We start from the raw sequence: 13,703 nt of genomic DNA on the forward strand, positions 1-13,703 counted from the left end.
AAGATTGGCCATTAAAGAGAAATGAAATGATACGATTTAATTGGCTTTTCGCTGACCTAATGCTTTCTTAAGTCAAGAGCGTGTGGCGCTGTTTCATGTTTAAAGACGTGCATTTTACAGCAGTAATTGAGAGGCTTTTATGTCACAAAATGTTTTGAGTCCAAAGCTCGCACTGATGGATTAAGCCAGACTCTGAGCATTACAAAGAGGGGGGCATTTCACAGAGAAGACATGAAAGCATTTCTCGGATCTTCGGCGATAGCTTTAATCTCGAAGCCAAATTTCCCCCAACAACCTACAGATAAATGGAGCTTATGTGTCAACGTCGCAGTTTTGGCAGATTTGATTGTATTCCAACAAAAAAGAAAACAGGCTACTTGTGTGTGAGAGCGACACTTAAATCAAAATGGCAACAAGAACCAGCTTTCACTGTGCTGTCTTTCCATCATCTTTAGCGTTTAATGTGAGTGGAAATCAAGATTTTGCTCAAGGAAAACATAATCTGGAACCAAAGAGACAAAAAGCGAGAAAAGAAACATTTATTATAGTTCAACATTTGCTTTGAATTAAATCCTGTTACTGTGAGATCTCTTTCTGCGCCTCTTTTCTTTCCCAAGTGGATTTTTTTCTCCTATATCAAGAAATTTAAACACAAGCAGAGTAAATGATAATTCCTATGAGACTGGAGGATGTTTGGGAAAAGCCAAATCCACCAGCTAACCAGAAAACCAACATCACCCTCCATCACTGCCATGCCATGACATCATCCTGCTTCCTCTGTGCTGGTGTCCCTGTGGTCTGGACTCCTAAATCTCTGGCTTAAACACTGAAATTCTCAAACGGGCTTGGCGAATTAATCCAACGACGAGAGACAAGAAAATAATAGTGCTCAGCTTTAGTGAGGTCCTCTTGCCTTTTCTGTCTCTGTGCTATGTGTCAGCATGAATATTCCTCCTCTGAAGAGTGCTGCGATACAACCTGACATTACCAACTTGGAGTGCCCCCAAATTAGATAGAGTTAGTTTGCTTTGGCAGCACTCGCCGCTCCACAAAAACCTGGATACTGCATAAACTCCAGAAATGTCTCTAATGACAGACATATGGTACAGAAATGTACCCCTGAGCTAGAGGTAATCACTGTCATTTAATGTTACAGCAAATGAGTCGACCATTAACACCCAGACCAGTACAGGCCTACACCAGCAGTAAAAGATCAGTTTGGTTAATTTGATTATGGTGCTTAAAATTGTCTAAAATATACCTAGTTTTATTGCCGTCATCCATGACAAACAGTTAAATTAGTGCAACTCACGACATACTTCATACTTATACCTCCAACACTGGGGCTGTAATGTTTTGCACAAAAATACAGATTTTTTTTAAAACCTTTTTGTCTCTGTACACAAACACAGTGGATTTTAAAATAAACAGTCAATATGTGATTGAAGTGCAGACTTTAGGCTTTAATTCAGGGGGTTCAACAAAGAAGGACTGATTAGATTTTGCCTGAAAACATCTAAAAAGCATGCAGCTTCTCTACAGCTGAAACCAAGATTTGCTGGTACGAGAACGACTGAAGGAGAAAGTAGGAAGTAGGAAGGTACGGCTCATTATCCAAAGGATGTCAAACATGGCTGAGACAGTATGATGTTATGGGCATGTACGGCTGCCAGTGGAACCAGGTCCTTAATGTTTTTTGATGATGTGATGGCTGATATAAGCAGCAGGGTGAAATCTGCATGTGAAGCACTGATTCACAGTGCAAATGGATAATAACCCAAAGCACGCTGCAAAAACAACCCAACAGTTTCTCAAGACACAACATTAAAAAAAAGGTACTCTTCAATGGCCAAATCAGTCACCTGATCTAAACCCAACAGAGCATGCTTTTCAAAGAACGAAGAAAAGACAATGCAGAGAGGGCCACAAACAAGCAGCAACTGAAGGTGGCTGCAGTAAAGGTCTGGCAGGGCACCAGACAGCCATTAACTGCCAAGGACTTTCAGCCAAGCAAGCCTTATATTTAAAAATATGATTGTGAAATTCATTTTTAGCCTCTAAAATTTGGGGACTGTGCAAAAATGAGTGCAATTTCTAAGCATTTACTGAAATCCTTTTTTTCTTTTTAAAAAATTGATTGTTAGAGACAGGAAAGGCACAAACATGAAACTGACTTTCTACTAAGACTGATCGATTTAAATATTTGGCAGTGTAGATCATGTATTGAGTGAATGGGTGTGGGTCTAAAGGCATTGTTGCTAAAGATGTGATTTGAGATGGACTTTATTGGTAGGCTCTTTTTTATGTTTTTGACCTTTAATAGGGCTAATATTAATGGGTTAATTGAGAAAAGAGTTTCAGATTAACCAAGTATGAATACAACCATTCAGTTACAGTGCTAGTGGATCTATTACTGCTTGTCATCAATATAAACGCTGATAGTTGCAGAATAGCATTCAATTTACCAGCTACTTATCACTAAAACTAGCTACAGTATGAACTCGCTAGCTAAAAACAAGCAACAATTTAGACCAGGGGTGTCAAACATAAGGCCTCTGGGCCAGAATCGGCCTAGCGAAGATTCCAATCCAGCCCATTGGTTGGTTTTGGAAAATGTGAAAGAAAAGATACATTTGAGACATTAACTGTACTTTTACAAGTTTTACAGCTTTTCCTACTGATAAAGTCCCCCATGGCCCTTTACAATACACAAAAGTATTTATATAATTCTTAATATAATATATATATAAATATGTAATAAAATAATAGAATGATAGATTTCTTTAATTTTACACATTTTCTTTTTACAGTTTAACCCCAAAAAGTCATGCTGACACATATCTTTCATTTACCGCACATCTTTTCTTTATCATATAGAAATCCTGTGACAAACTGTTAAAATTGCTCTTGCTTGTCTTCTGCTAAGATATTTTATTGTTTAAATGTGTAATTACACTGAAAGAATTTGGAGTTTCACTGATTTGGCCCACCTAAGATGTAAAGTGGGTGTTTTATAAAGTAAAATGCATTAGCAAATATTTAGTTGTTGTTGTGCAAAACAAATAAATACCTATGCTCTTTAACTAAATTTTAAAAATATTTGATGATGTCAACCTGTAGCTGCTAATATGAATTTCTCTTTAACCCCATCCATCATCAAAGAAGCAATACAGAAGCAATCCACAGCCATCAGTTCAAACATAACATACGTGCGTTTGGAAGCAATGTGTAAGCATAGCTGTTCATTAATTTTTACATCATGTTTATAATCAAAAAAACGTTGTTTTGTTTTGTTTTTTACATCAAGTTGTAAAAAAAATTGTCATAGCTGATGTCTACAAAATATAGTGTTTAATTAATACAAGAATTACTTTGTCTGAGTAGACACCTTTAAGAAGTTAAACCTGCTACCATGCCAAAGTAAAGAAAACCTGGGCATAATTTATCTTATCAGTTACACCTGTTCTTCCCAACATGTCATGATGTGGGAAACCTTGTTAAGGATAAAGACATTCAAATGACAAGTCAGCGTTTCCTTTCATATCAGAAACATAATGAGAGTGGCAGGCGTTTCCCACTTAATCCATTTAAGACCTTTATCATCTTATTAACCTTGAATCAAAAAGGTGTGGCAGAAGCAAAGATAGTAGAGAAAGAGGTTATATTCAATGCACGCAAAGACCAGAGCTGGTCAAATGAGAATAAAACGGTTAATTATAACGTTTAACCTCGCTGTGAGAGTAAATGTATTTGTAAGATAACACTGCACAAAAACTACAGGAGCAACTGTGCATTTTTCTTTTCTGCAAACTAGCAGGTCTGTTGATATTTTTATTCATGTTGTTTCATGTTATGCTGAACAATTTTATTGCTGTATTTTGCATTTAACAGTATTGAGTTCAAACAATTTGTTTCTCGTCAACTTTCCCTGTGAGTCAAATCCAACTTTTTGAGCCATTTGAGCTCCCTTACTTGCTGCATTGGGGATTCAGGAAGCAGCTTCACTATCATAACAAAAGCGTTAAGAAACGCGTTTGTTGACAAATTATGTTACATTTCCTGGTCTTTTATCGTCAGTCAGTCTGTAACGTGAAGTACTTTCAGTATGCAGACGGTCTGTTATCTTGTCAAAGTTTACCGTCTGAACAATGTGCTGTTATTTCGTTTATTTAGACCACTTTGCTAACATCACTGGCAGGCTACAGAGTTAGCCGAAACGGCTAACTTAAATCCTCCAGGAACTTAAGTTGGAGGAACATTTTCCATCAAGTCTGGGCATCCGATGAAACTGTAGCACCTTCCAATAAAAGTGGAGTAGTGTGTGTTCATAGAGGTGGGTAAAATAAGCTACTGTTTCTTTGATATTCTGGTTTGTTTGTTTTTTACATTAACTTGTGTTATAGTTTGATTTCATTCCAGGGAAGTGAAAGTGCTTACTGTAGAAATAAAAAATGTACTATTGCAAGAACTGGACAGTAAGAGGAAAGATTGTTAACCTGCAGGTTGAGATGTGCAAGAGTCCCATAACTGAGATGTTTTTTCCATGTGTAATATTTTATTTTATTTATTTAGGAATCAGAAGATAGGTTATGCCTTAGTGTTTGAAAAAGCTAAAAATAAATCTAAAACCTTTGGGACTCCATCCTTTGGAATTCTCAAAACCCAAACAGAAAGCAACCAACGTAATGACAAGTTTGAACACCAAAGCTATCATTCTACACTTCACTGCACTTCACTTTGTTAAGTACACTTTAAGTATCACGTTGGACCCATTTTTTCCTTTAGAACTGCTTTAATTCGTTGTGGCACAGATTCAAGGTGCTGGAAACATTCCTCAGATACTTTGGTACTTACTTTGATGTGATAGCATCGCAGTTGCTGCAGAAGTGTCGGCTGGAAATCTATGTTGCAAATTTCCTGTTTCACCACATCCCAAAGTCACTAGATTGAGATCAGTGAACTCATTGTTTTGTCCATGAAACTAGTTTGAGGTAATTTGTTCTTTTTGACTTGGCACGTTATCTTGCTGGAAGCAGTTATCAGAAGATGAGTACACTGTGATCGTAAAGAGATTGAAATGGTTAGCTACAATACTGGGGTAGGCTGTGCTGTTTAAATCATGGTCTGCTGGTACTAAGTGGTGCAAATTGTGCCAAGACAATATCCCCTACACCATCACCAGCAGCCTGAACTTTTGAGAGAAGGTAAGCTGGATTCATGCTTTCATGTTGTTTACACAGAATTCTGACTCTACATTCTGAATGTCACGGCAAAAATAAAGACTCGTCAGACCAGGAAACTTTTTTTTTCAGTCTTCTATTGTTCGATGTTGGTGATCTCTTGTGAACTGTACCATCAGTTTCCTGTTTTCAACTGAAAGGAGTGTCGCTCTTTATGCCCTTCTTGTTTGAGGTGTTGTCTGTTCACATATGCTCTTCTGCATACCATGGTTGTAACGAGTGTACACCTGAGTTACTGTTGCCTTCCCATCAGCTCAAAGTAGAAGTCACTTTGAGTCACAATCACAGTAGTCTTTTCACCCACAGAACTGCCACTCACTTGATATTTTCTGTTTTTTGGTCCATTTTCTGTAAACCATAGAGCTGTGTGGGAAAGCCCCAGTCCATCATTAGTTTTGGAAATAGTCAGGCCAGCTCATGTGGTACTATGCGGCATTCAAAGTCGATTAAATGACCCGTCTTCCTCAGTTTGAGCATCAGAATGCTGGCAGCAGGTCTCATGTTTATGTAATTGAGTTGCTGCCTTGTGTCTGGCTCATTAGATATCTCTGGTAACAAGCAGTGGAAGAGGTGTACCTAATGAAGTGGCCAATTAAAAGTATTTTCAGCCTAATAGTCCAACAGAAAATACTTAGACTCACTGACGTTTGACTTTGACCTTTGGCTTTTATGACTAGCAAATATATTGTAAAATATATGTTTCCGTGTTTGCTTTAATTTAATTTATTTCCTAATGGGTCTGTTTAATCATGCATTATAAACAGAGGTAAATGTTTTGCTCAAATTTAACAGAAACAACGTCTGTGACTAAAATTACAGCTGTTTAATCACGGAGATTATTATATTCTGTGAGGATGGTGCTTAATTTATCTTCATGTCCGAGGAGTCTGGACCTATCAATCTGCGCTGTATTATATTAAAAGGTTTTTCTTATCCACACTGAGGTATGTGCTTAAGGAGGAAATTATTTCGGGGCACAGTCATTGTGATTAGGCGTGCCTGTACAGCAGCAAGATTTGTGATTAATGATTTTCTTTATTGTGCTAATACAGAACGATGCCACGCTTGCAGTCCGGTGTGTGGAAGCATTTTACCCCAGCCATCAAAGATGGAAGAGAGACCTTCATGTGCAACTACTGCTCAAAGACATACACAAAGAACGCGACTAAGATGCAGATGCATTTAGACAAATGCAAGGAGTACTCTGTGGTTTTGCAGCAGTCGCCCGGCCCAGATGGGAGCTCCTCTGCCTCCATCCCTGTTCCCTCCTTATCGTTCTTGCCATCTGCCACTCCTGGGGGACAGTTTCTCATTGATTCTGTGGATCAGCGCAGCCAGGCGTATGCCGACGAGTGCCTGGCGAGAGCTGTGTACGCCACATCTTCACCCCTCACTCTCACAGACAATATTTACTGGAAACGATTTTTCAGTGTTCTTCGGCCGGCTTATTGTCCGCCCCCTAGAGAGGCTCTTTCCTCACATCTGTTGGACTGTGAGTTTGACAGAGTACAAAGCCAGGTTCATGAGAGCATAGGGAAAGCAGACTGCGTCGCCATCATCAGCAGTGGCTGGTCTAACGTGAAAGAAACTGGGACTATTATCTATGCTGTTGCTACTCCCGTACCGCTGTTTTACAAATGCACAATGACAAAGGAGCAGACACGCACAAGCACATTTATTGCTGACGAACTTAAAGGCGTCATAAATGAAGTCGGTTCACAAAAGGTTTTCGCTGTCGTCACTGACGATGCCCCGGAAATGATGGCAGCGTGGGCTCAAGTGGAGGAAGCTTTCCCGCACATATCAGCTATTGGCTGCACAGCGTCCGGTGTCGAGCGTCTCTTTGACGACATAGTGGCGCAGCCGTCTATGAAGTCACTGTGTAGGAGAGCTGAGCAGGTGGTGAGGTGTGTTCAAGAGCGGCAAATGTTAAGTGACACTTTTAGGTGCTGGCAGACTACAAAAATAAGAGACCACACTTCTAAAGGGACAGCACTGGAACTGCCCTCTGGCACAAACTGGACTAGTGTGGTTAACATGTTCAGCAGCCTCCTCGAGGGTCAGAACTCTCTACGAGAGATGGCAGTCTCTCCCACACTGGATATTGAAGTGACTGTCAGGGCTACTTTGCAGGATGCCGAGTTTTGGAAAGGGCTGAGCAGCAGTCGGAACTTACTGTACTTGATTGGGAATTATATTGATTTCTTGAAAAGAGAAGATGCCGCGCTCTCTGGTGTTGTCGACATGTTCAGTCAGCTAAGATACGTCATCGGGACTTCTCTGTCAGCATCTGTGCTGCACAGCGGCGAGCAGAAAGCTGTCATGGCATCATTAGACAGGTGTCAGGAGTTCTGCGTGAAACCTATCCACGCAGCAGCGTACATGCTCGATCCAAAGCACGTCGGACAGCAGACGCTCACCGGGGAGCAGATAAACAGCGCTTACTATGCGATATCCAACCTGTCGCACCATTTGAATCTCGACGAGGGTAAAGTGCTCGGCAGCTTTGCCAGGTTCTCGGCCAAGCAGGGACTGTGGAAGGGGGCTGGAATATGGAGCTCGTGTCAGCACGTGTCCGCATCCACATGGTGGAAAGGCCTGTGCTCTTCTGAGCCGCTCTCTGCCGTAGCCTTCGCTATACTCCAGATCCCACCGACAACAGGTGCGTGCGAGCGCCTGTGGCAGCACCTCCGTAGTATGAAGATGAAAGGCTTTGTCTCAGCGGAGAGGGTGCAGAAACTTGTCGCAGTGCAGGCAAATCTCAATCTTTTAGAGCCAAGCGACTTCGACTATGCTCCACTGGAGAGTGACGAAGAGAAAAAGGCTTCATTTCAATCAGAGTCTCACCAGTAAGAAAAATGCCTTACAGTGTAATAAAATACAACTATTAGACTAGATGTACATTTCCTTTCAGTGTAAAGGATTCGAACTACTCCGCAAAACTAAGTAAACTGCACCATGCTCATGTTTCTTTATTCAATCCAAGGCTTTTAGAGAAAACACCTTCATAAGGAGACACTGAATCAGATGCCTTCATGTGTTTTAATAATCTACAGTGAATTCAAGTTTTTTTGTATTACATAATCACAGTATGTATCAACCTTTTAATCACAACTTAAAATATTAACACAACAGCAAGGTCATATATTTCTTACAGCAACTAAACGATGTAAATAAAACTACTGTATTTATTGAAGATAACACTTTTGTCTCTTTTGCGTTTATACCTGCAACTTCACCTTCACACACATTAAAAAGTGTTTCTGCACAAATGTTCTTCAGAAATACACCACAATAATTTTAACAAGTTAGATCTAATCTTTATAGTGAAGTTGCCAGGTTACCAGCAATTATTTTAACATCTTTTTTTCCCCAGTGGAATGAGCGTAGAAGTAATACGCTGTAGAGATGTTGGTAGTTATGTTTTCTTACTTTGAGGTTTCCACTCTTTGCCCTAAGCCAAGTGGCCGTTGGTCTTACATTTAATAGAGTGCTAAATTTGTGAGTTTAAAAGGTTTAGCACCTTAAACCGAACGTTATACAATGAAATAAAATTAAGTTTTGCATTGGTTTTTAAATTAAACGCATCATAAAATAAGCTCTGATGTATCTATGCAATGAGGCACTTACTGTTTCCTCACTCCATTACTCCCACACCCTACACGGGTCTTTACCTCATCTCTGTCACCACCTCCGCTGTCTTGTGCCAGCGGTTTTGCACCGGGGGGGCCTTGGGACTCCGAGGGCTGATCTGGGCCTTATAAACACTAGCATTATTAATCTTTATAGAAATGAGCCGGCTCGTCTCTAGAGGTGTCTCTGCTTCAGTGGCAGCAGATCTGAGGCAATGCTCTCCACTGGCACACTCAGTAATTCCACCGCTGCCTCTTCCTTGAACTTCATAGATTTCTTCTTGCTGCCTGTTGTCTGTTCTTCACGGTGGATCTTGTAGGCTGTAATAATTAGAGAGACTGTTTATATCAGGTTACAGAAGAACAGGGCCGCATTCAAGATGTGTGCTGTTTATGCCAGATGGTGCGTTGGTTGGTTTTTAAAGTTGCCCTTTTAGTGATTTAGTCATTCAAGCTGAGTGCATGCAATTACTAATATGGTAATTTTTTTCTTTTTGGTCATGGTTTTATTTGTTACAGGCCAACATGATCAGTGGCTTTTTGTGTTGTCGGCTCACGAAGCGCTACTGTTACTTTCTAACTTTCTGCCTGGAGGTAAAATTCAAATATGACACATAATTCAAAACAGTAAAATGTTGTAACTCTGTACACAGAATATTGTTTTACTATAGTACTGTACAACAGACTTTAGCCATCCATAATTTCGTTAGATTTTCCAAGGAAAATAGATCAAGCTTTCTTGTAATTTAAAAAAAAAAAAATTTGAATTATTAAATTTTGTTCAGGAGTCGTTCTCCAGGCATCTTGAAGGACATTCAAAGCTTTTCTTTAAATGTCTGCGTTTTGTTCTGTTCTCTGTCGAGATGATCCCACACTGCTTCAATACTGTTTAGGTCTGAGCTCTGAGGAGGCCCATGAATACCAAATACTGTTCTATTGTGTGTTTTTCTGTCCAGGTATGCTCTTAGTCCATTGGCACTGTATTTGGGATCATTGTCATACTAAAAAAAGAAGCTGTTCTCAATCAGATGATTTCCAGATGAATCAAAATCTCACGCTGCTTTTCTGCGTTCATAATTCCATCAATTTTAACAAGATCTCCAACACCACTGCCTAAAATTCAGCCACAAACCATGACAGAGCTTCCACTGTGTTTTACAGATGGCTGCAGACACACTGCTGGAGCTTTCCCCCTAATCTTGTCACTACACTGACAACAGTTTTGAACTGTTTGAAATCTGGATTGATAGCTTTATAAGGCCTCTTCTTCTTCTTCTTCTTCCACTTCTCCAGTTTCTCCAAATTATTTTAAAGACGTATAGCATGTCATAACAAGGAGTGTGTAAGGTTTTTGGCTAATGGCTTTTTGGGAATTACCTTGTTGGTATAAAAATTTTTATTTGGTGCCTTCAAACTGAGTTACCTTTGACATTTTTCATCTTTTAAATAAAGAAACTGGAACAAATTGTGTTTTTGACGCAGAGTCCAAGTTAAAAGGACGTAAACATCCGATTTAAATTCACTCGTGTGAGCAAAAGGCAGCTAATGCCCAAGAATATCTAGCTCTTTGTAAGCAAAATATAAAGAAATAAGGGTTGGGCCTGACCCCTTGTTTCTTATTATATTTTGAAATGAAAAGAGAGATGATTAATCTGATGAAAGAAACATGAATAAAACGAATGTATAATGGGATCCAAATGCCCACTTAATTACCTTTAATAGCCACTTTAGGTCACCTCTTTCTCTCTAATATATAACCTATACACCTTTCATATATATCACTTTACCTGTTTTCAGCTTCGTGTGACATCTACAATGCCCTATAATTAAATGACTCCGTTGCTGCCTAGAAACATCATTTATCCCTCTTCAGTGTTTTTGGTGTGTAGCGCCATGAATCTGCCATCTGGCTAGATCATAACACAATAGTCCTGCGACAAGGCTTTAACCACTGTAGATAAACACGCGTTTAAACACACACTGATGTAGTTATATCACTATGCAAACAAGAGGAAATTGTTGAATTTCAGCTCAGCTTAACTGGCACGGTCCACTAGTGAAGAAACACAAGCTCTCAGCAGCAGTTGGAGAAGGTGGCCTGGAAACAACAATGAAAAGCATTCTGCTTTTCTTGGGAATTTGTGATTGGGGAGGGGGCATACCGATTAAGCTGTCTGAATTCCCCCATTAAACCCTCCACAGTACATTAGCCACCAAATCTCTGGACAATATGACAACAGATTAACATGTCTCTCTTAATTTAACTGTGGACATGATGAACTGCACCGCGCAATTTGTTTGCAGTTCTGGGTTGTAAAGCACTGTGCGGGGAAACTTATGAAGTGTGGTCTGATAATTAAAGCCAGACGAGATTGTGTGTAATTTTGTAATCTAATCTGTTTGATAAAGTATGACTGCTTTAACAGCTGGTGCCAATCCAAGTATAACTCTCTCATCAAGGACTGATACTATTATCTTAGCCTGGAACAATGGCTGGCTTTAATAGGGACTGTGTGTGAGACAAAGAGAGCAAGCAAGGAACCAGTGGTGTGCTTACATTGCAAACAAAAGCAAGTTTGTCCAGAAGGAGAAGGTTATAGTTTTGTAGGAGTATCACTAGCTCAAGGAACCAAATTTAAAACCCTGAGGGGAAAGGTACAGTATGGGATTTCATCCAGGAGTCTTTCAGTTGTAACTCCCCGTCTCTGCTGCTGTAGCCTGTTCACTATCTTAGTATCTCTGTAGTCATACATAAAAAGTCAGTATCTCGAAATACAAAATGAAAAGGCACAATGAAAACTGCATGTGGAGTCCTCAGAGTAAAAGGCAGACCTTTTTCTGGAAAGAGATTGCCTATAAGATTTTAAAGTAAACACCGCACTGGAAGCAGGGAGAAACATGTGCCCAGGCTCAGTGTGTTTGTGTAAGTCCACTGCTTTCGGATGCCACATCCATGCATGCAGACAAAATAAGGTTTGCTGGTTTTCTTAACACAGACTCAAGATTATAGAGAAGATACCAGAAGATGGGTGATTACACAAGAAGAACTGGACAGGGATGTAGAAGGGCACTGACCAGGCAGCGGGATCTGTATCTGCTCCTTTGTGCAACGAGGAACACAATGTTACTGACCCACTGCAAAACCAGTTGTGCTAGTTGATGTTTCAGCCTCCATAATGTTTGCCCCACCCTGTTTAGTAGCCAGTAGTGGACTCTAGTGTACGCCAGTGGAGTTGCACAGTGCCTACCTGTGAGCACACGCCCCACTTAAGTAGATCCAGACAATTTATATATACAGACTTTTGAATTATGCACTAATATCAAGCATTTGTGGACACAGTGAAGAACGATGTTTGCTGAGACGGTTCTGAATCAAGGGTGGGTAATTAATTTCCCCAAGGAGCCCAAAGAAAACAGATGTTCAGTTTTGGTTTTCAGCCATGTACCTGTACCATGTACCAGCACATAGATACAGATTCTCTGCAATTTAATGCAGAGAAACATTATTCTTAAATCATTAAACTTTTTGAGATGCCTTCTCCACTTTTCTACCTAAAGACTCTCTAAGATGTTCTTTTTTATGTGCAATCATGTAACTAGAGTGCCTAATTGTTTCATTGGTACTGTGTTTTGAATAAATTTGTGTTTAACTGAATTGCAAGACATTGTGTTTATTGTGCATTTGCATTTCATACAACATCCCAAACTTTTTTGGACAGTTTCGACGTTTGTTTCGGTGGAAATCTTAAACACAGTCAGGCTACATTTCTTCCTCCCTTTTATCCTTGTCACTGAGTCTAAAGTGGCCGAGCAACTGCGTCAGAAGGCTAAACCTTTATTTAGAGATGACCATTGTGTCAGACTGTTAGGGTATGCAACCATTGCTAACGTCCAACCTACTGTAATAACAAGCCAGCAACAGTTTGCGGTTAGAGGCACCCATCATTTTCTCATTCCTCACCCTGGCCAACACCAACCCACTCATCAACCCACTCCCCTCTAACCTCTCCATCTGAAAAACAAAAACAACAGATGGGCTCTGCCAAGGAGACTCCTACCCATTACCACAGTAAGGAGCCAGAGGGGTGGTGGGAGTGCTAAGCTGCTTGCTTTGCAGATATGTAAAGGAACCTGGTGGCACGGAGAGACTAGGCTGTTCTCCCTCGCATGCCTTGTTCTTGCTGCTCTCAGCACCTCATAATGCTTTTATAATTACATTTCAACACAGCTGAATTATGATTGGGTGATCCTAGCATTTTTTTTCCTGGCTATCACCCACTTCACTTGACGGTAGGTCATGCTGGTCTCTGAAATTAGAGGCCTGCATAAGCTGCAAATTACATATAGAAACACATTTTAAAAACCTAATGATAACCTGCACACTTGTGTAACATCTGAAGATGGAGCTACAAATAATTATCAGCTCAATCTCCAGCTCTAAGCTTTAAAAAGCTTCCTAATGGTTTATAGCTCATTGTTTACCTGCTGTTATGCAACTTTACCATTTAGCTTCACGCTGCATGCTGTTTTTGGTCACAGCAGAAAGCTTTTTTTCAGCAAAAAAGCCAAAGCACCCACAGTACACTACCTGCTCAGCAAAAGCTAGGTACAGCATAAACTACTATTCAAAATCCTTGTTATTGTGGCCATATTTGAAGTGTTTGTGGTAAAACCAGCAACCATCATGAAAATGTGTTACATAGTGACGGAGACAGGTCACTGAGGAAAACACTGGACTCCAGTGCAGCATCTCAGGCAGTACAGGAAAAAGGTTTTTATTTGAGAGACTGACTGTGGGATGGATTTGGGCTTGAAATCTTTGCAGACCTTT

At 40.1% G+C, this 13,703-nt stretch overlaps 1 protein-coding gene across 1 annotated transcript; it reads left to right on the forward strand.

Moving 5' to 3' along the window:
- Nucleotides 1-3,986: 3,986 nt before the first annotated feature.
- Nucleotides 3,987-12,527, forward strand: LOC113015065 (uncharacterized). The gene is made up of 2 exons (XM_026156981.2): nucleotides 3,987-4,333; nucleotides 6,293-12,527. Exon 2 carries the CDS (start codon nucleotides 6,297-6,299, stop codon nucleotides 8,091-8,093), a length of 1,797 nt encoding a protein of 598 aa, XP_026012766.1. The 5' UTR covers nucleotides 3,987-4,333; nucleotides 6,293-6,296; the 3' UTR covers nucleotides 8,094-12,527.
- Nucleotides 12,528-13,703: the final 1,176 nt, after the last annotated feature.

This window comes from Astatotilapia calliptera, chromosome 22 (genome assembly GCF_964374335.1).
Source record: "Astatotilapia calliptera chromosome 22, fAstCal68.1, whole genome shotgun sequence".
Classification (NCBI taxonomy): domain Eukaryota; kingdom Metazoa; phylum Chordata; class Actinopteri; order Cichliformes; family Cichlidae; genus Astatotilapia; species Astatotilapia calliptera.